This window comes from Elgaria multicarinata, chromosome 2, assembly GCF_023053635.1.
Source record: "Elgaria multicarinata webbii isolate HBS135686 ecotype San Diego chromosome 2, rElgMul1.1.pri, whole genome shotgun sequence".
Taxonomy (NCBI): Eukaryota; Metazoa; Chordata; class Lepidosauria; order Squamata; family Anguidae; genus Elgaria; species Elgaria multicarinata.
In genome coordinates, this window is record NC_086172.1 from 18713758 (window position 1) to 18733087 (window position 19330).

Genomic DNA, 19330 nt, shown 5'->3' on the forward strand with positions numbered 1-19330 from the left:
GTCCTTGCTGGTGTGAGTGCGTCGGTATAGCATAATAATTATACAATTAGCCTTGTCATGGCAAGGAGCTTTGGGAATAGAGACATCTTGAAGTTTAAAATGTGGACAGCTGATAGATGACTGTCATTAAACTCATCCTTTGTTCACTCCCTGATAAGCTTTTCACAGAGCAGTAAGCCAGGGCTCCTTAATGAAAAAGAAAGACCTTGAACCACAGCTACATCCCTTCACCTCCTCCCAACCTTTCCGTTCACCTCTACTTCCTCCCACTGCACACACAGTATGTCCATCTTTCACTCCCGGCTGCTTCAAAATAACGAAAGCTGCTTCTAACTAGCCCATTTATCAATCAAATGCTGCCAAGGAGAATAAAAAGGTAAAGGCTCTTCTCTAACAATGCAGCCAAATGGCCCTAATCTTCGAGCCATTTTTACCGTGGAGGCCTGCTCTCTCGGTGCTAATAATCAAGGCTGTTAATCCACACTGGAGAAGTGCAGCAAACGCTACAACATCCTGTGAACTTGGTTTTTGAGCTGGTGTAAATGTGTGGAAATCTCAAAGCCAAAGAAGACAGGAAACCTGATCTCAGTTTTCCCTTGTCTATAGAGTGAAGAACGTAAGAACATAAGAGGAGCCCTGCTGGATCAGATCAAGGGTCCATCTAGTCCAGTATTCTGTTCAACACAGAAGCTGACCAGCTATCAACGGGAAACCCACAAGCAGGGCATGAATGCAACAGCACTCTCCTGCCCATGTTCCCCAGCAACTGGTGTATATAGGCATACTGCCTCTGATACCGTTAGCCTAACAGTGCTGGGGAAATGAGATTTCAGCCGTAGAAGGTATCCGCAGAAGGGGAGACATTTCTCCATTTGGCTGAGCCCATAGGATGGGGTGTTGAGGGTGGAATCCCATTTTGGAGAAACCCTTGGAGCCTGCATTTCAGTGATGGGAGGGACTGAAGGCAAAAAGGGGTGGGGGCAAAATACCAAACGCACCCACATATTTTAGCTGAAAGCTCTCCCTGCCTGTAACTCAGCCTTAGGAGAGGAATTTCAACCTTTCAGAATTGGGGGGAAAAGCTGCACAAGAGCCAGAAAGCCACCAAACAATTGCTGTTTGGTGTAAAGGGCGTGACACTGGGGGAAGGGGGCATGGCCCTCTGGACAGCTGGATTGGGACCAGAGGAGAGCAGGGCTACATCTGTATGGGCTCTATAACTCGCCTGTGCTGCGCCTTTCCCCGTTGCTCGTCACATGACGCAGCCGTCGATTTGCTGCTCCACCGGTTTAAATGCCCTAAGATGCGCATATTCGCAGGTGCCGATTTGCCACAACTTTTGTGATTTATCCTTTGGCGACATTTAAATTGCATAGTAATGTATCGTTGGGGGACTAAAAGCGTCTGCCTTGCAGAAGTGGGGGTGGGAGGGAGTGGAGATGGACCCTCTGTGTGCAGGGGGAACTTACTTCTGAGTAAACACATCTCCCTGCCCCCATCTATTCCTCCCCGTGTCAGAGTAACTTAAACAAATGCCTCAGAACAGGCAGGGGAGGCGGTGGGTGGAGGGGCTGAGACGAGGGCGGGCTGCTGCAATGTAATGCTCTGAGCCGAAGCGAATCACGGAAAATGCAGGTTAAAAATAATGAGATGCAATCCAGGGGTTGTATAGCTGAGGGCCTGGATTTGGGCCCTGAGCTGGAGGTTCTGCATTCCTGCCACAGGGGGAAAACTTCCAGGCATTCCTGCTGCGCCACCCATGCTGCCCACTAGGCTCCCAAAATAGCATGGCATCTGTCTCAGCAACCCAGTTCAGAGGAAAAGCTAGGGTCACTAAAAACTTTATGCCTCCCACAGTTTCTAGAACACATAAAACTACTAGTACATAGTACTCTTTGGGCATGTCTAGAAGAGGTGGGTGGAAGGTGATGATCTCGTGACATGATGATCGTGAGATCTTCCCTCTCAGTCTACACACAGTGCGCGAGTGAGGAGGACAGAGGACGTTGCACCCACCATTTTATTTATTTTTCTTTTAAAGGAAAATGAGTGCACGAGTGCTCAAACAAAACTGTAAGGTGGTTTTTTAAAAACAACAACAACAACAATTCGTGCTCTCCTCACCCCACCCCCGATGCCCAGATCCCAGTTTCTCGCATTTACTCACGAGGAGACAAGACAAACCAGGACAGTGTGCCACATCTCCTGTGGGTGTGGATCATCCCAAGACCATGGAAAAAATGAGGTAGAAGGGTAGGGCGACATCCCGGGGAAAGGGAGGAATCATCCTTCCCTGCTCCCGGGATCCCCTGTGCGTCATGTGGATGCACAGGGACAATCCTGGGGCAATCCCTGGGATATTGCCCCATCTAGCCATGGCCTCAGTTCCTTGAAATTGGCCAGGGATGAAGAGTGAAATTGGGAATGGTTGCTCATTGGCAAAGAAAAGAGTTGAGCTGAGATGTAGCGGAAAGAGGTAGAGATCACACAGACCCTTCTGTATAGGACATATAAGTAAGGTGGGCCAACCTTGCAGCCCTGGATATGATTTGTTCAAAGAATTCTGAAATGTGATTGTTAGTTTCATGATGAGAGTTGGGTCGGAAGAGGTAGCACTGTCTGTGAGAAAAGAACGGCATATAATTAGAATATGAGTATTTACCCAGTGGATTTATATTATATTATATTTATTCTCTCTCTCTCTCTCTCTCTCTCTCTCTCTCTCTCACACACACACACACACACACACACACACACACAGTTACAAACACTTCTTTCTTTCTCCCTGAAGGGGAAAGAAGCCCATGGGAAGCAGACAACAGCATAGCCTGACTTTCTTTCCTAAGACAATCTGATTCCACCCACTTTTCAGACTAACATTCTCTTTCTTGTGCTTTCAAGCCTCTCTCCCAAATGACACTACGCTTTGCCTTGGTTAATGTAATTTTAGACTTCCTTTATATTCAAAAGATGTTAAAAGGATATCCCCCAGGACCTGATTTTCCTTCCCTGACATTCCAGTGTATCAAACTGCTTATTACCTCGGCTTATTATTATTATTCAAAAGTAACACTTATGGAATTATTTGAATGTAAAATGTGATAAGCAGGCTTGACAGTCTCCCAGGAGAGAGAAAAAGATGAAATTACTCTTTAGATTGTCATTTGGTATGGTTGTGCTAAGGATACCTGCCCATGCCCTATTAAATGGTAAATGGGCCAAGGTTGGTTTCACATAGCCATGTTCCATATCAAGAGACTGCAACAGCAAGTACCATCTTCTATGAATGAACACTCATCATGCTCAAGCACCACAAAAGGACCTCTCATCACCTGACCTCTAATTCAGATTAAATAATAATAATAATAATATTTTCTAGGGAGGCACTTTGTATTTTCAGGTGTAAGTCGTCATGCATGGCGTATGTGAATTCATCGTCTCTCTTCTGTGGCAGAGTTATTTTGAATTAACAGAAGTTTGTAAAGAGATGTGGCAGCATCTAATGGGACCTGCCCTACTGCCACTGGTTCCACTGTGCTTCTACAAATCCACTGCTTGTACAATGGGGCTTTGGCGCTTCAGAAAATAACTCCAGGAACAAGTGGAAACACTCGTTTCTGGATCAGAACAGGGCAGCAAAGCTCCCTTCTGCATTTCTGCTCTTTTTTTATTTTTTTATTTATTTTATTTATTAAAACATTTGTATCCTGCCCTATATCACAAGAATCTCAGGGCGGCGTACAGATAAAATCATACAAACAATATAAAACAATAAATATACACAGCTAAAAGTAAGTTAAAAACCATTAATCAAGCTAAAACCAGAATAGAATGTAAAACCAGTAAAAACCAATTAAAACAATGTGCAGGCTTAGTGAATTTAGCCATCAAAGGCTTTGTTAAAAAGCCATGTCTTAATTTGGTGCCAAAATGCAACTTTTGGGTTATTGTTAGAAGCACCAAAGCCCGCTTGTGCAATTGGTGGGCCCTATAAGCATACTGGTACAATAGTTATTAACCATGGCTTGGAAAACGGGACTATGGGGATTTTCCCGTAGGCATCTAATACTGAGATTGAACTTTATTTGGGTGGAAACGTAGCATGTTCATACACGAAAGAAGGGTTCAGTATAGCTTAATCAATGCAGTAGTGTCCGCCGCCCACAACACCCACTCTAATGTTAGAGTAGACAAACTTGTGACAATCGTACACAAGTTTTTTAAAAATAAAAAAGCAGGCTGGCTAGCAGCAAGCCCTATTAACAGCAGAAAAGATATTTGAGGTAAGGGGATAATGTGTCACATACAGTATAGCAAAAGCTTCAAAGTACAGCAAAAGCTACAAAAGTAGGAGTAAATGAAGTTAATTTCAGTTACATTGAATGTCTCACTTATTCTTTATTTCAGTAATTTTAACTTTAAGATGTTACGTAGAACAGGTTTGTCTTAATTGTGTGCTGTAAAATCAGATACGTGACCAAGGCTATGCCCCCTTGGGGCTGGACACGCCCCCTGGTGCTGGCCATGTTGGTGGGCACGCCCCCTTGGGGGCCGGCCATGTTGCCCTCCTTTTTGGTTTCCAAAATATGGTCACCCTAGACTTACTGCAACTTTTCCCTTTGCTCTGAGATCGCTACCTTCTCTCCTCCATCTGTCGGTGGTGATCTCACTTTGGCTTGAGGCTAGGGGCATTCCAGGGTGGATCAAGACCCGTGGCAGGTCACAGGAAGTGCAGGAAGGCTGGGCAGAGGGCAAGGAGTGGCGTGATGAACTGAACAGCTGCCGGTGTTGCGGTTTCTTTGGCCGGAAAACCCATGCTCCCTCCTGCTGTTGAGATTCCCACCCCCACGGTTCTGATGCCGCATGGTTTGCGGGGAAATAACCAGCAAAAGCGTCATCGCAAAGACACCCCACAAGCCTATCAGAAGAAAAAAGTCCAGCTGTCTCTGTGATAGAGAATCTCCTGGAAAGACCAGAACTAGTTGAAAAATAACTCTTAAAACATAAAATAAATCCTACAGTATGGATGCACAAGAAAGACACCTGAATCCAATCCAGAGTGGATAATACTTAATAACATAAACCGATCACTGCCAGACTTCAAAGGACATCATCACCAGAGGCATATTGGCCCTGGCGAGCTGACCGAGGTCCTCTGCAGAGTTTGCAGCTCGTTATACAAACGTTGAGACAGCTGGAAAGCAACATTCATGCAGAACAAGTTCCGCTGAACCAGTGGCCTTAATAAATAATACTGCACAAAAGCAGACAAAGCGAGACACAGTAGGGGTGAAGCTCACTTCAGCAGAAGGAACCTCATTTTAAAACGTTTACAAAACAAAATTCACAATAAAACTAAAGATACCCGTTCCTCCTCCCTATTCGGCCTCAGTACAGAAAACTGTGGCAGAAACTGAAGAAGAAAAAGAGACAGTTATTAAAAGTTGAACACCCAAAACTGCCTCAGGCCACACAAATAACTCTCTGAGGGGGTCACAGAACGTTCCTTGGCTCCTGTTACACCCATGAATAAGTTCTGGGTAGCTTTCTAGACAGGCACAATCAATCTTTCCCAACTGCTTTAGGAAGTATAAAGTTGAGGGTAAATCCTGTGCAATGTGGCAAAAGAAGGATCTAGCCCCGTATTCCAAAGCCCAGCATAAGTTGAAATAATACCCTTGATTACAGAAAGACCAAATTCTAGGTAGATTTAAATTTAAATACTGGGCTAGATAGACCAATGGTCTTCCTATGTGCTGCTGACGGGGAAATGACCTTGATCATGTTATGCCAACACCAGCCTTTCCAGTCCATGTCAGTTCCACATGAATCCATTCATAAGTCCATTGTATCCTCTTTCCACATTAATCTGCATTTTTAAAAAAATATCTGCATGAACATTTATATTTATTTCTGAAAGTGTTTCCTCTTAAAATGTACATTTCAAAATGTATTTTATGGCCCTGTGGGGAAGAAGAAGGACTGAGGGGACAGGAGCAGGCAGAAGTAACATCGGGGCCTGCTCCTGCTGGACTCTCCCCCCCCCCACAGGGCAAACTGCCATCTTGGCCCTGTGGGGAAGAAGAAGGACCGAGGGGACAGGAGCAGGCAGAAGTAACATCGGGGCCTGCTCCTGCTGGACTCTTCCCCCCCCCCACAGGGCAAACTGCCATCTTGGCCCTGTGGGGAAGAAGAAGGACCGAGGGGACAGGAGCAGGCAGAAGTAACATCGGGGCCTGCTCCTGCTGGACTCTTCCCCCCCCCCACAGGGCAAACTGCCATCTTGGCCCAGTGGGGAAGAAGAAGGACTGATGGGACAGGAGCAGGCAGAAGTAACATCGGGGCCTGCTCCTGCTGGACTCTTCCCCCCCCCACAGGGCAAACTGCCATCTTGGCCCTGTGGGGAAGAAGAAGGACCGAGGGAACAGGAGCAGGCAGAAGTAACATCGGGGCCTGCTCCTGCTGGACTCTTCCCCCCCCCCCCACAGGGCAAACTGCCATCTTGGCCCAGTGGGGAAGAAGAAGGACTGAGGGGACAGGAGCAGGCAGAAGTAACATCGGGGCCTGCTCCTGCTGGACTCTTCCCCCCCCCCACAGGGCAAACTGCCATCTTGGCCCTGTGGGGAAGAAGAAGGACCGAGGGGACAGGAGCAGGCAGAAGTAACATCGGGGCCTGCTCCTGCTGGACTCTTCCCCCCCCCCAGGGCAAACTGCCATCTTGGCCCTGTGGGGAAGAAGAAGGACCGAGGGGACAGGAGCAGGCAGAAGTAACATCGGGGCCTGCTCCTGCTGGACTCTCTCTCTCTCTCTCTCTCTCTCTCTCTCTCTCTCTCTCTCTCTCTCTCTTTCTTTCTCTCTCTCCCCTCCCTCCCTCCCTCCTTGACTCCTTTTCCTTGTGTGTCATGTCTTTATTAGATTGTAAGCCTGAGGGCAGGGACTGTCTTTTTTGCTAAGTGTAAGCCGCTCCGAGAGCCTTTTTTGGCTAAGGAGCGGGGTATAAGTATGATAAATAAATAAATAAATAAAATTTTATATACATTTATATACAGTTTTTAAGCTAGGAACTACATCACAAATATGGGAAAACTGCAAAATCTAAGGGATAATTGTGTTCTGATCTGCGTATTAGTCTAGGACATATGGATCACGTCAATTCACTTCAAAGTATGGATCAAACTAAATCCTAGTCAACCATCTCGACATGCAACAACCCACTTCAAATCCCTACTGCAAACCAGTAGTTTCCAGTTCCATAACGCCAAAAACTGGGGACACATGCCATGGATACGTAAATATCATCAACAGCTGGGGAGAAACTGAGCTTGGCAAGTTGAGAATGTGAATCACTAAAGGATCAAGTATTTCTGGTACCCATCTTGCAAGTTTCAAGGAAAGCAGACACTGTTATTAACTTTCATTTTTAAAGAGCCAAATAGATGAGCTTCATGCTGTAATGCAAGGTCAAAGTAATATTAACCTTAGACCATGGTGATACAGAGAAAGATAGATTAATTAAACTTTGCTTCTTCACCTCAATAATAAGTCACCTTTTTGTTCCAGGGATTCTCCTTCCCTTTCCTTAATGGTTACCAGCAATTAATCTTACACATTTGCTCTTTTCTTTTTTTAAAAAGGACAATTGGTCTTTTCAAACACAACCGTGCTAAACTATTAACAATTCCTCCTCAGTCCCCCAGCATCCAATTTTTAAAAGGCTTAGCTTAAAATGTCTAATTTGGGGAAACAAACATAGCCATCCTATACGCAGAACTACAGTGGAGCTTACTCCCAGGTAAGCAGTTATAGGTTGTACCTCATGACTTGAACGCCTCTGGTATTCCTATGACCTTTAGACTGAAGCCGACAGGCCGGGAGGAGCAGCAAAGGTGATCTTCGCCTCCCCATCCTCCATCTTTGGTGATTTCGCTAGATGGGCTTTTCAGCCTGTTTAGCAAAGGCAGTTTAGAGGGGGGGAAGGGGGCTGGAGGAGGCTCAGGGTATCTCATATCCTGGCCTCTCAGTTCTCCCACCAGAATGCCTGCTTTCCTCCTCCGGGGTTGCTTTTCCTTGCAGCTCGTGCTGTTCTTTCTGCACTGGCTGCGAGGGAGAGGGAGGAAGAATGTCAGACTTCTCCTTCTGGGGTGGGAGTGCCGTCTCCAGCCTCAGAAGGGTTATTCTGAGCAATCCTATGGCCCCTGGTCCCTGTTAGTAAGCCCCATTGAACTAAATGGGGTAGACTTTTGAGGAGACATATATCGGATTGCACTATAAGAGCCCAGTTCTAAGAATAAATGCACTAGTAATTGTCATGTCTAGCCCTGCTCCCCCCGGGTTGGAAGAAGGTGTTTCAGGTCATCCATCAGAATCAGGCTCTGAAGTAGAGAGGTTGGCGCCAGACACAGGCCAGCCTGTACCAGTGGGGGAGGAAGCTCTCACGGGCTCTTCCCCAGCTGGGAGTGAACCCTCTCCAGAGCTTACCTCTTCAAGGCCAAACAATACACAGTCAGTGGGAAGCCAATATTCTTCAGAGGGGGAGAGCACGGAGGGGTTAGCCGATGCTAGAGTACGCTGCAGACTAAAATGGGCAGAGCTAAAGGAAGGCGAGAGAAAGTAGGCCTGGCTGGCTTCCCCTCAGAAACTGAATCACAACTAGTTTCTCTGAAGTTAACGCTATTAAGGAAGGAAACAGTTTTCCATTCTTCTTGAAAGGGCGATTGTCTTGCTTAGTTTGCATATTTTTGCCTAGGGGAAAGATCCTAGAGATTAGACTCTCTTCAGGTGGGAAGAGATGTTTATTGCTTGAATAAAGCTCTGTGGATTACTTAGCAGGCCTGTTATTGTCTCCCAAGAAGGCAGGAGGTTTGGAGAAACACGACAGTAATGTAGCTTAAGAAAGACACATGCACTGCTGCACCACCAAGAATTACACTCTCCTACTGTTGAAAATATCAGGATGAGATCTACCTGCTTTGCAGCCATATATGCCAGTGCAATTTTTTAAATATATATATAAATGAGTCATAAGAATCCATTTGCACGAGTGCATTTATAAATAATGGTCACAACCAGTGATGGGTGAACTTACCCTGAGTGAGTTTGTTATTTACTTGGAAAATTATGAACCCGTCCATGTAACCTCAGATGAAAGTTCTCCCTCAAAGTGAACTGTCATTCCACGTAAACGAGCTTTTGCACATGCTCAATATCAGATTGCATCCTGGGAGCTGTAGTTTGGAATTCTTTTGTGTCTCCTCAGACCTAGAGCTTTGGTGGCAGTGGCAAAGAGAATGGAAGTTGCTAAAAAGACTCTAGGATCCTTAAAATGCAGGAGTGGCTGCTGAGTCCTCCTCCTTCTTGTGGATCCAAGGTGCCAGCAGTGAGGAGGAAAGCAGCAGTGGATGAGGCAAGGAAAGGGGGATGATCCAATCAACACAGTGCATGCATAGAAATGGAAATATTTAGATACAGGCTGCACATGCTCAGAGCTCACAGTCAATTCAGAACTTAATAGCAAATTTGTAAATCATTGGTCCAGGCTCATTAAAAGCAGGGCCGGTGCCAGACTATTTTGCGCCTTAGGCAAGGTGAGCTACTTTCACACACCCACACCCGAATGCCAACTTTGATTTTTTAAGAACATCTGTTTCCTGGAAAAAATAAGAAGAACAAAACTTGAAACTGCTAAATTTATTTTAAAGTGCAAGAAATACGTTATACCAGTTATAGCAAACAAATTGGAAAGGAACGTCTATGGGACTAAAATGCATTATTTAATAGGAATATCACCACCAAATCATCCCCCCCAACTCACACACGTGCACACACACACACACTCAGCATCACACACTCCAAACAAACACATGCATGAACACATGCATTCACTCAAAGACCCCATGCACCCCATTCACTCATACATTCTTTCTTTCTTTCTCTCTCTCTCTCTCTCTCTTCCGGGCGCATTCCGGAAGTCCAAACGTGGAGCCGCCCCAACCCCACCCCAGCATCCCTGGCTTTGTTTCGGCTGGGCGGGCATGGGGCACCATCTCGCTTGCCCAGGCCCAGCTGAATCCTCGGGCTGGGCTGGCTCACAGCCAACGCGTGTGAGTGCTGCCCGGCGCCCCTCTTAGCTTGGCGCTCTAGGTGGCCGCCTGAGTGGCCTCTATAGTAGCACCGGCCCTGATTAAAAGGGTGAGCATTACGGTTATTTCTCCATGAACCAAGTTCATGGAGGAACATAGTTCGCGGAGAAAAAAAATCAAATCTAAGAACTAGTTTAACTTAACTAAAGGTATACAGAGATTTTTAAATGTTATTTTGTTAAATTTAACAGCTAGAGATTTCCTTTCTAAGCAATAACTAAACTTTGACTGGGTTACTTTTAACTGTATGTTTCTCTTAATCCCTTGATTTATTTACAGGCTGTATGATACTGACATAATATACATTGGACTGCCCCTGTGTTTATATAGGTGTACATTTGGTGTTCATAGTTCATTTTGCTCAAATTTGTAATTAATTATTTTTGTTTAATTATACTTGACTTTTTAATATTTAAAATAAAACTTTGTAGTACATGTATTCTATAAGAAGAAGCTTTATGAACATAAATAAACTCTCGACTTTGAATTATAGCAAAAGCTGTTATCTGTGGAATCTGCATGTCAAGAGCTTTCCAATGAAGTATGTTTCATGTGAATCAGTCAATGGGAAGGCAGCCTAAAAGGTATGACCAACTAATACCCGACTTTGATTGCAATCACAAGGTTTAGTTTTTAATCTCATCCAACAGCAACGGTCAGAACAGATCCACATTTGGACACGATAAACTCATCTCGGAATATATTGGTTTTATTCTGTCAAGAGTGTGTTCTATCATTTATGTCTTTATTAAAATTATTTAGAGATTGACTTTCATCATAAAAGATAACAAGGTGGTTTACAAAATAAAAATGATGAAATAAAACCACACTAAAACATACAGCAATTATCCAGAATGCAATAGTCAGTTACCAAAACCATTGGTTGGGCATGTCCACATGGAATAGATATTTTTTTACTAACTGATAGGTGCCCATCGGATCTCTGAAGGGAGGGTTTTCTACAATATGGGGGCTACCATAGAGAAGTCCCTCCTTCAACTCACCTTGTTGTATATCTACTAAATGTGGCACAACTAAGAGGCCCTCCAACAACAACCTCAGTGAATGAGCTGATCTATACAGAAGGAGATACTCTCTCAGATACCCTGGTTCATATACATCAGCAACCAAACCTTAAGCTCAGCTCAGTAGTGAATAGGCAGCTAGTGCAATTCTTTCAGCACTGGTGTAAGATGTTTTACCACGCATCATAACCTCTGCATTTTGTAATAAATGAAGCTTCCAAACTTTGGAAAATAGAGAACAAGGAAAAAAGGAGAACAAATAGTGACAGATCACAGAACGTAATACAGACTATGCCACCTCTCCAGATGTTTCCCCCCTCTTTGTCACAGATGGTAAAAAGAAAAGAAATGGTCAGTGTCAATATTGGCTCCATTATAATGTTAATGAGAACAGAAGAAGTCAAAAATCGATTTTAGTCCCCTGATGAAACACAAATAGCAAAAGCTATTGCCAAACATAGTTTTTCTGGAACAGTGTGATGCTCACAGATTATGGAAGGCACTAATGGATGTTTTATCTTGGTCATTTGAGAAGGCAGATGCTGGATTACTGTAACACATCATTGTCTCTGGATCCGTCTCCCAAATCCCCGAGAAAGTTACCTACCTCAATTGATTTCAGGTATCTGAGATCCAATTCCCCGAAACCCAAATATCTCTTTACACAGTCATCCGCATTACCTGCTTCTTTTAATTGCATTTTATTAAACAATTTCAGAAAGTGATTTGTTAGCACATGTCAACTTTGTTTTAGAAAAATAAGCATATCACTATTGAAAAATGCATAATGCTTGACTCAGCAGAAAACAATCCATTAAAATTTAACAAAACAGTTCCTATCACAGTAGTGCAGTGCATAACGACATAGTCCATACATTAGTATAACGGGAAATTCCTTCTTGGACAGAGATATAGAGCACTGTCAGGGGCGGAGTCACAAAACATTTGAAAACTGTAGTGAAAATCACTGGCTGATTCTGACCCATTCTTAATAGTAAGTAACACTTATAAGAGCTTACCTTGGCTATCTGGACACACCAATTTAGTAGAAGCTGGGAGCCAATGTTATCCTTATGTTCATGAACATAATCCAGTAAGCAGCCATGGGGCATCAGCTGAGTGACGAGCTGGATGGTTGGGCTTAAACAGACTCCTAGTAATCGTACCAGGTGCGGATGATCCATGCTTGCCATTATAAGAGCTTCCTGCAATTAAAAGGAAGTGTTTTTCTTTTTAAAAATCATTTAAAAACACATTTTGATGCCCACCTTCTGAGTTCCCAGTTAGTCACTGAAGGGCTAATCCAGAAATTTGGGGAAACCACCTCCTTCCATATGAACCTGCACTCACTGAAGAGTTGCATCAGAAGCCTTGCTCTAGATGTTGCCACCTTCAGAATGAGGTGGATGGTGACCCAAGATGGGGCCTTTTCGGTGGAATATTCCTACTTCTGGAAGGTTCTCTCTAGAGAGAAACTGAACTAGCACCTACAGCTTTGTTCTCCTGAATGTTATTCCCATTTCTCTGTTTATGTTACTGCTCTTGCTAATGGTTTCCGTTGTAGTGTGATTTTAATGTTATTCTTTAAACTTACTGCTGTCTGATGAATGTTTTTGTTAACTGCCTTGAAGTTGTTTGCTGAATGGTAGGGTAAAACTCTTTTAAAAGGATCGTACCCATGGAATTTATCCTTCAGGTTACGAACTGTGCACTGCCCATAGGAAATCAATCAAACAAACAAAAACCATGGGTTTTTGATTATCACCATCATGGGCACCCAAGTGAGAAAGGGGGAAATGTGTTACTCTGAATGTGAACCCAGATATACTTCTCTAACAGTGAGTCCAATGTAGAAGCATCGGCACTATGTTTCGATCAGACAAATTAATAATAATAATAATAATAATAATAATAATAATAATAATAATAATAATTTTTTACCCGCCTCTCCCTTTGGATTGAGGCAGGGAACAACATTAGTACAGGAATCAACACATCTTTAAAAAGTCTTGATTTTACGTTCTCTGGGTAGGCCTGCTGGAAAAGGCTAGTCTTCAAAGCTGCCCTAAAATCACAGAGAGAGTTAATTTTACGAATCTCATCCGGCAGGCCATTCCACAATCCAGGGGCCACAGAAGAAAAGGCCCTCTGGGAAACTGATGTCAGCCTAGTTTTGCCTGACTGAAGTAAGTTCTCCCCAGAGGACCTGAGCGTGCGGGGCAGACTGTATGGGAGAAGGCGATCCCGCAGGTAACCTGGACCAAAAATAACCTTCTGTGACAAAATCACCTGCTCCTTTGTTTAACCTGTTTTATTATGTTAATATTGATGAATTTAGTTTTTCAGAAACTGTTTATACAGGTAAGAAAGGGCTTAATTGTGGGTAACAGGAGGGGTTTTACATGTGTTTGGCTCATTTGTTTCTACCAAGGGCAAGTGAGTGTGGTGAGAGGAGGATTTTCTCTTAGTTTAGTTTTTGAGGGACAGAAAGGGTTTGGAGGTTATCGAAGCATCGTCTTAGTTTTAAGAGAGGATATAAAAGGATAGTGAGGTAGGCTTAGGCTATTTATTAGTCATCCAAATAAATGACAATACCATCTATAGCACTGAAACATCATCTTGTACCTAATAAACTTTTATTTTGTTTTATTCAGTTAGATCTGTGTGCCACTTCGCTCTCTGTTTATGCAGCCGTATACAATAGCACTTTACAGCCAGCACACACCCAAAATAGGCATTGTAGTAATGCTGATAGCTTCAACACACTTTTGGCATAGACTGAGGTGGGATAGTAGGTTAGCCTGGTTAGTGCGTACAGCTGACTTGGCAGTGACGTCCATTCTTTGGGCTTGTTGTCCCAGGTGTGAGGGGATAACAGATGAAAGCCTGGATAAAGGAGGGGAGGATGCCACACCTTCTCTTAAAGATCCACTTCAATGGACATTGTATTTTCCTCATTGCAAGAGAAGGGGCTGTGCAGTAATTGGCTGGCTCCCTGTGATGTCATGAGTTCACTTCTCCTGTTAAAAATAGTGATTATGGGTTGTTTGGTGGGTGCTTTTTAAAGTGAGTAATGAATGTTCAGTTGAATGAATGTATTAAAAAAAACCAATCAGACAAGTTGCCTCAAGTTGCAATCCAATATACTTGGCAGTAAACCCCATTGAACTCAGTAGGACTTCGTTTTGAGTAAACATTATAGGTTTGCACTGTGAAACATGAGGAAGGGGCTATGTAGACTACTGAAGCCAACATGCTGCACGTTGGGGCAGAAGATAGATGAAGACAGGAATTGGTGCCTGAATCGTACACTGAGACGTTTGGAGTCCCATAACTGGGGAGGGGGCACAGGAGGGGATTTGGGGTATGCTTCAGGAAGTGAAATGCATTGAGCTGGCACTCGAAGCTGCTTTACATTCAACCGGTTCTGGATGGGGTTGCACTTCCCCTGAAGGAACAGATTCGTAGCTTGGGGGTTCTCCTAGAACCATCTCTGTCACTTGAGACTCGAGTGGCCTCGGTGGCACAGAGTGCTTTCTACCAACTCCGGCTGGTGGCCCAGCTACGCCCCTATCTGGACAGGGATAACCTAGTTTCAGTTGTCCATACTCTGGTAACCTCCAAATTAGATTACTGCAATGCCCTCTACATGGGGCAGCCTTTGAAGACGGTTCGGAAGCTGCAGCTTGTGCAAAATGCGGTGGCCAGATTGATAACTGGAACAAGGAGGTTCGAACATATAACACCAATTCTGGCCCGCTTGCATTGGCTGCCTATATGTTTCCGAGCCTAATTCAAGGTGCTGGTTTTAACCTATAAAGCTGTACATGGCTTGAGACCACAATACCTGATGGAATGCCTCTCCTGACATGAACCTACCCATACACTACGCTCAACATCTAAGGTCCTCCTCTGAGTGCTTACTGCGAGGGAAGCTCGGAGGATGGCAACAAGGGAGAGGGTCTTTTCAGTGGTGGCCCCCCAACTGTGGAATGATCACCCCAATGAGGCTCGCCTGGCACCAACACTGTTATCTTTTAGGCTCCAGGTCAAGATTTTTCTCTTCTCCCAGGCATTTAACACCATTTAACAATGCTAAGTTTGTTTTTAAACAGCCCCCCAGAACTGTTGTTATTAAATGGATACTGTTGTTTTTATGTTTTTAGATTTTGTATACTTTTAATGTTTACTGTTTTTAACTTTTGTAAACCGCCCAGAGAGCTTCCGCTATGGGGTGGTATATAAATGTAACAAATAAATAAATAAATAAATAAATTTACATTCACTGATTGGTACGTCTTACATTTGCATTGCAAAAGTGGGTGCAGGGACCCAGGCTTGCTCTGCAGAAAAAAGACCATGCCAGGACTGCCTTGTGCAAGTACATTTATATACATCCTAGATCCCGATTCCCTGAGCACATTGTTTTCATTGGTACCATTTCACTACAGAAAAGGAACTATGAAAAGCAAGAAGGCAAAGAGGGATTCTTTTTTCTTTTCTTATTTAAAGCTGTTTCCCTCCTCAAAACAAGTACACTCATTTTCAGACATGATAAAGAATAACCACAATGATACTGCCACACGTGGTGGCAAATATATATATTATATATATAATCTTGCCATTGGTAGAATGAAGAGGAAAGGGAAACGGGGAAATGTATATAGGGTGGGGGGAGGAGGCTGGGTTTGCATTAAAGAAAATTGCTCATCAGAGCACAAAGAGCATTTGAAATGAAATTGCAGAGTATTTGCATAATAGTTTCCTTTAAAAAGAGGGAGCAAGGGAGAGGAGATGAACGAGACACTAATTATAGGGAGTGTGTAATGCAAGTAACTTATAACAGATGTTTAACCTTTTCTTTACTTTTTTTGAGATTATGTGATTTTTTTAAAAATATATAATCATAATAATATATGGACTAGTCATGACATACAGCTTTTTGGGGTTGGAATAATGATCCTGTGTAACTAATGGCGGCAGACACGGGGTGGGTGGGGGATGAGGGAGCAGAGGAAGGAGGCACAATTCCACTTAAACCATTTGTACCACGTTAAAATTAATTCACTAGTCTGTTGCCAACCCTGCATGGGGTCTCCAAGATGCAATGTTAGCCTCTTTTCGACTGCCACCAGAAAATAGAACTGAAGGCCACCAGAATAAATACATGTTGACAGGTACATTATCCATTTTCTGAAAGCAAAATAACTCTCTGGTTTATGCTCCCTTGGTTTTTTTCTTCTTCTTTTTCATAAAGTCCCCCCCCCCCACTTTATTTCTGTAAAGTAACAACAGTTTCTATTTTAAACTGGATTTTTTCTTCATGTAGCCTGATTAGGGTAAGGGCTCATGGTGGGAGAAACAAAAAAATATATTTTTGATAAACATGTTAAGTCCGTGGCTTCCTGTCATTTATTACTTAGTTTGAGATATGAAGGAAGCCAATTGAGAAGTGTTTAATTATTTTTAAAACTTACATATCACTTTCCCCTCAGAACTGTACCAAGTGGGCTGTAATAAAATAAAATAAAATTACAAAAATGTACCCTGCTGGTTTAAGACTAGAGTTAAGGCTTTCTCATGTTGGCTCCAGATGCACAAAGCCAGGAAATTGGAACCTAAGGCTGATACCTTAACTGACCTGACTGGTGATCAGTGATGGTGTTGTGTGAAGTCACAAACCGTATGTGCTTTCAACCCAGGCTCCATGCACCCATACTTTTCTTGGGTCGGTCAGGCCTAGGGTGACCATATTTGGGAAACCGAAAAAGAGGACACCTAGTGTGTGTGGGGGGAAGCAGCTTTCTGAGTCCTGCAGAAAGTACGATATTCCCCCGCCACCTTAAAGAACCCGATTGGAGTGGAGGAGGGGAAAGGATTTCATTCTGCACCACCACCATCCACTCCAATTGGGGCCTTTTCTATAATGTCCACGAACATTGGCGTGCGCACAGGGGATGCAGAGGGTTCCATTGAACCCCCTAATGTGCCGCCGCCGCCATGTTTGCCCCGTCCTTGCTGAACCCCCTCTGAGGCCGCTGCGGGCCGAGCCAGGCGCCGTCACTCTGGAGACGGGTCAGAGGGAAATGTGCAGTGCCGCCCGTCAGAAGCCTCCAGCGGCTGCGCCCACCCCACTCCGGTTCCTGCTCCTCCTCCGGCTCCGCGCCTCGTTGTGGCCGCAGCTGCGGTTCCTGCTGCTGGGCCTGGCGGGGGCGGGGCCTGGCTAGGTGTATGGCGGGGCCAGTAAGTGCCGTTTGGGCTTCCCTGCGGAGCGGAGACCTTTGTGGGTGCGTTTCTCCGCTGCTTTCCCCAGTTACCTCCTTCCGCCTTTCTCTTTCCCTGCGAAGGGCCAGAGCAGGGAGAGTGGCCGGCGGGCGAGGGGCTGCCGCGCTTCCCGCAATTCACTCGTCAGGCAGGCGCGTTCCTTCAGGGGCAAAGACAGATGTTCGGGGAGAAGGGCTGCTCTCCTATTTCCAATTCACAGAGACCACTGGAAGAGACCTGCTGCCAGTTCTCCTCACAGAGGAGAGCTGGCAGCAGCAACGAGGAGGAAGAGAAGAGCACCACGTGCGAAGGAGGTGAGGGGGAGAAGGCCGGCCAGCGGTGGGGCTTACAGTCAGGGGCCTACACTGTTCCTAGCTCTACAATATTTATTTTTCAAGCCATTCTTTTGGTAAATATGGTATGTGTGTCTCTTGTGTCACTTTAAAACAGAGCTGCAGCACAATCCTATGTATGTCTACTCAGAAGTAAGCCCCACTGAGATCAATAAAACTTACTCTGAGGTAAATGTGCACCGGATGCAGCCTGAAAATGAAGAGAGGATGAAGAAAGGACAGGAGAAAAAGAATTGTAGAAATAGAATAGCAAGGTAACTGTGGGATATTTAACCATATTTAAAGACAGTAAGTACATCCCACACTGGGATATTTAACCATAGTTAAAGACAATAAGTACAGCAAAATTAGTGCCCCTCTACTTCAGTCCCAATCAAATAATTACAACAGTGAACCAGCCAGGTCTTCCATAGGAAAACTCTGTACCAGGTGATAGTTATTTTTAAATTTTAATTAAAAATATATTATCCTTTCCTATAACAAAATGGTACTTACTCCTAAGTAAGTGTGTCCCACTGAAGAAGGAAATCCTATTTGATTCCTGTATTCCTGTTAGTGTGACATGATAAGTTAAAGGCACAATTTTATGCATGTTTAGACAGAAAAAAGTCCTTCAACTCCTAGAATCCCCTAGCCAGCATGGCTGGCTGGGGTATGCTGAGAATTGTAGGACTTCTTATACAGTATGTGGGTATGTGGTGTGGTTTGGCTTGAATTGCTTGTGTCTGGATTTCCTTTCTGGACTGGACTTGCTGGTTACATGACCCACAAGCCCAGGTTGTGGTATAGTCCTCTTCTTCTTTTGTGTTTAAAAGCTGTAAAGTATCCTGTGAGATCTGGAAGACTCACAACTTTATTATGGCATAATAAGCTGTTGTCCACTGGCCTCAAGTGCCAAAATGACTTTACTGGCTTGGCACTGTGAGTTTAGGGGTGGGGTGGGGGGTCATGTCATTTGCTATTCCGCTTTGGGCAGCAAAATGTCTTGGACCAGCCCTGGCAAGAGCTGGCTATAATTTAGATACTGAACAATATGCATTGGGTTTCCTAGGTGTACAGGGCCCAGGTGTATCAGGCAGGATCTACACTACTGTTTTCATAGAATCATAGAATAATAGAGTTGGAAGAGGTCTATAAGGCCATCAAGTCCTGCTCAATGCAGGAATCCACCTTAAAGCATCTCTGACAGGTGGTTGTCCAGCTGCTTCTTGAATGCCTCTAGTGTGGGAGAGCCCACAACCTTCCTAGGTAACTGGTTCTACTGTCATACTGCTCTAACAGTCAGGAGGTTTTTCCTGATGTCCAGCTGGAATCTGACTTCCTGTAACTTGAGCCCATTATTCCGTGTCCTGCACTCTGGGATGATCGAGAAGAGATCCTGGCCCTCCTGTGTGTGTCAATCTTTCAAGTATTTGAAGAGTGCTATCATGTCTCCCCTCAGGCTTCTCCTCAAGGCTAAACATTACCTCTGTTTCCTTTCCCCTCCGGGACACTCATACCTCTCCTGTCCGCACCCTCTCTCCCTCTTCTAGCCCCACACATAGGGGCA

At 44.3% G+C, this 19330-nt stretch overlaps 1 protein-coding gene across 1 annotated transcript in view; it reads right to left on the reverse strand.

Moving 5' to 3' along the window:
• The window catches only part of ERBB4 (erb-b2 receptor tyrosine kinase 4), a 622759-nt gene that overhangs the window by 136107 nt on the left and 467322 nt on the right, over positions 1 to 19330 (reverse strand). Inside the window, exon 20 of the mRNA XM_063115870.1 lies at positions 12184 to 12369. Coding sequence (XP_062971940.1) covers positions 12184 to 12369 — 186 coding nt within the window. The remainder of the gene's footprint in view (positions 1 to 12183; positions 12370 to 19330) is intronic.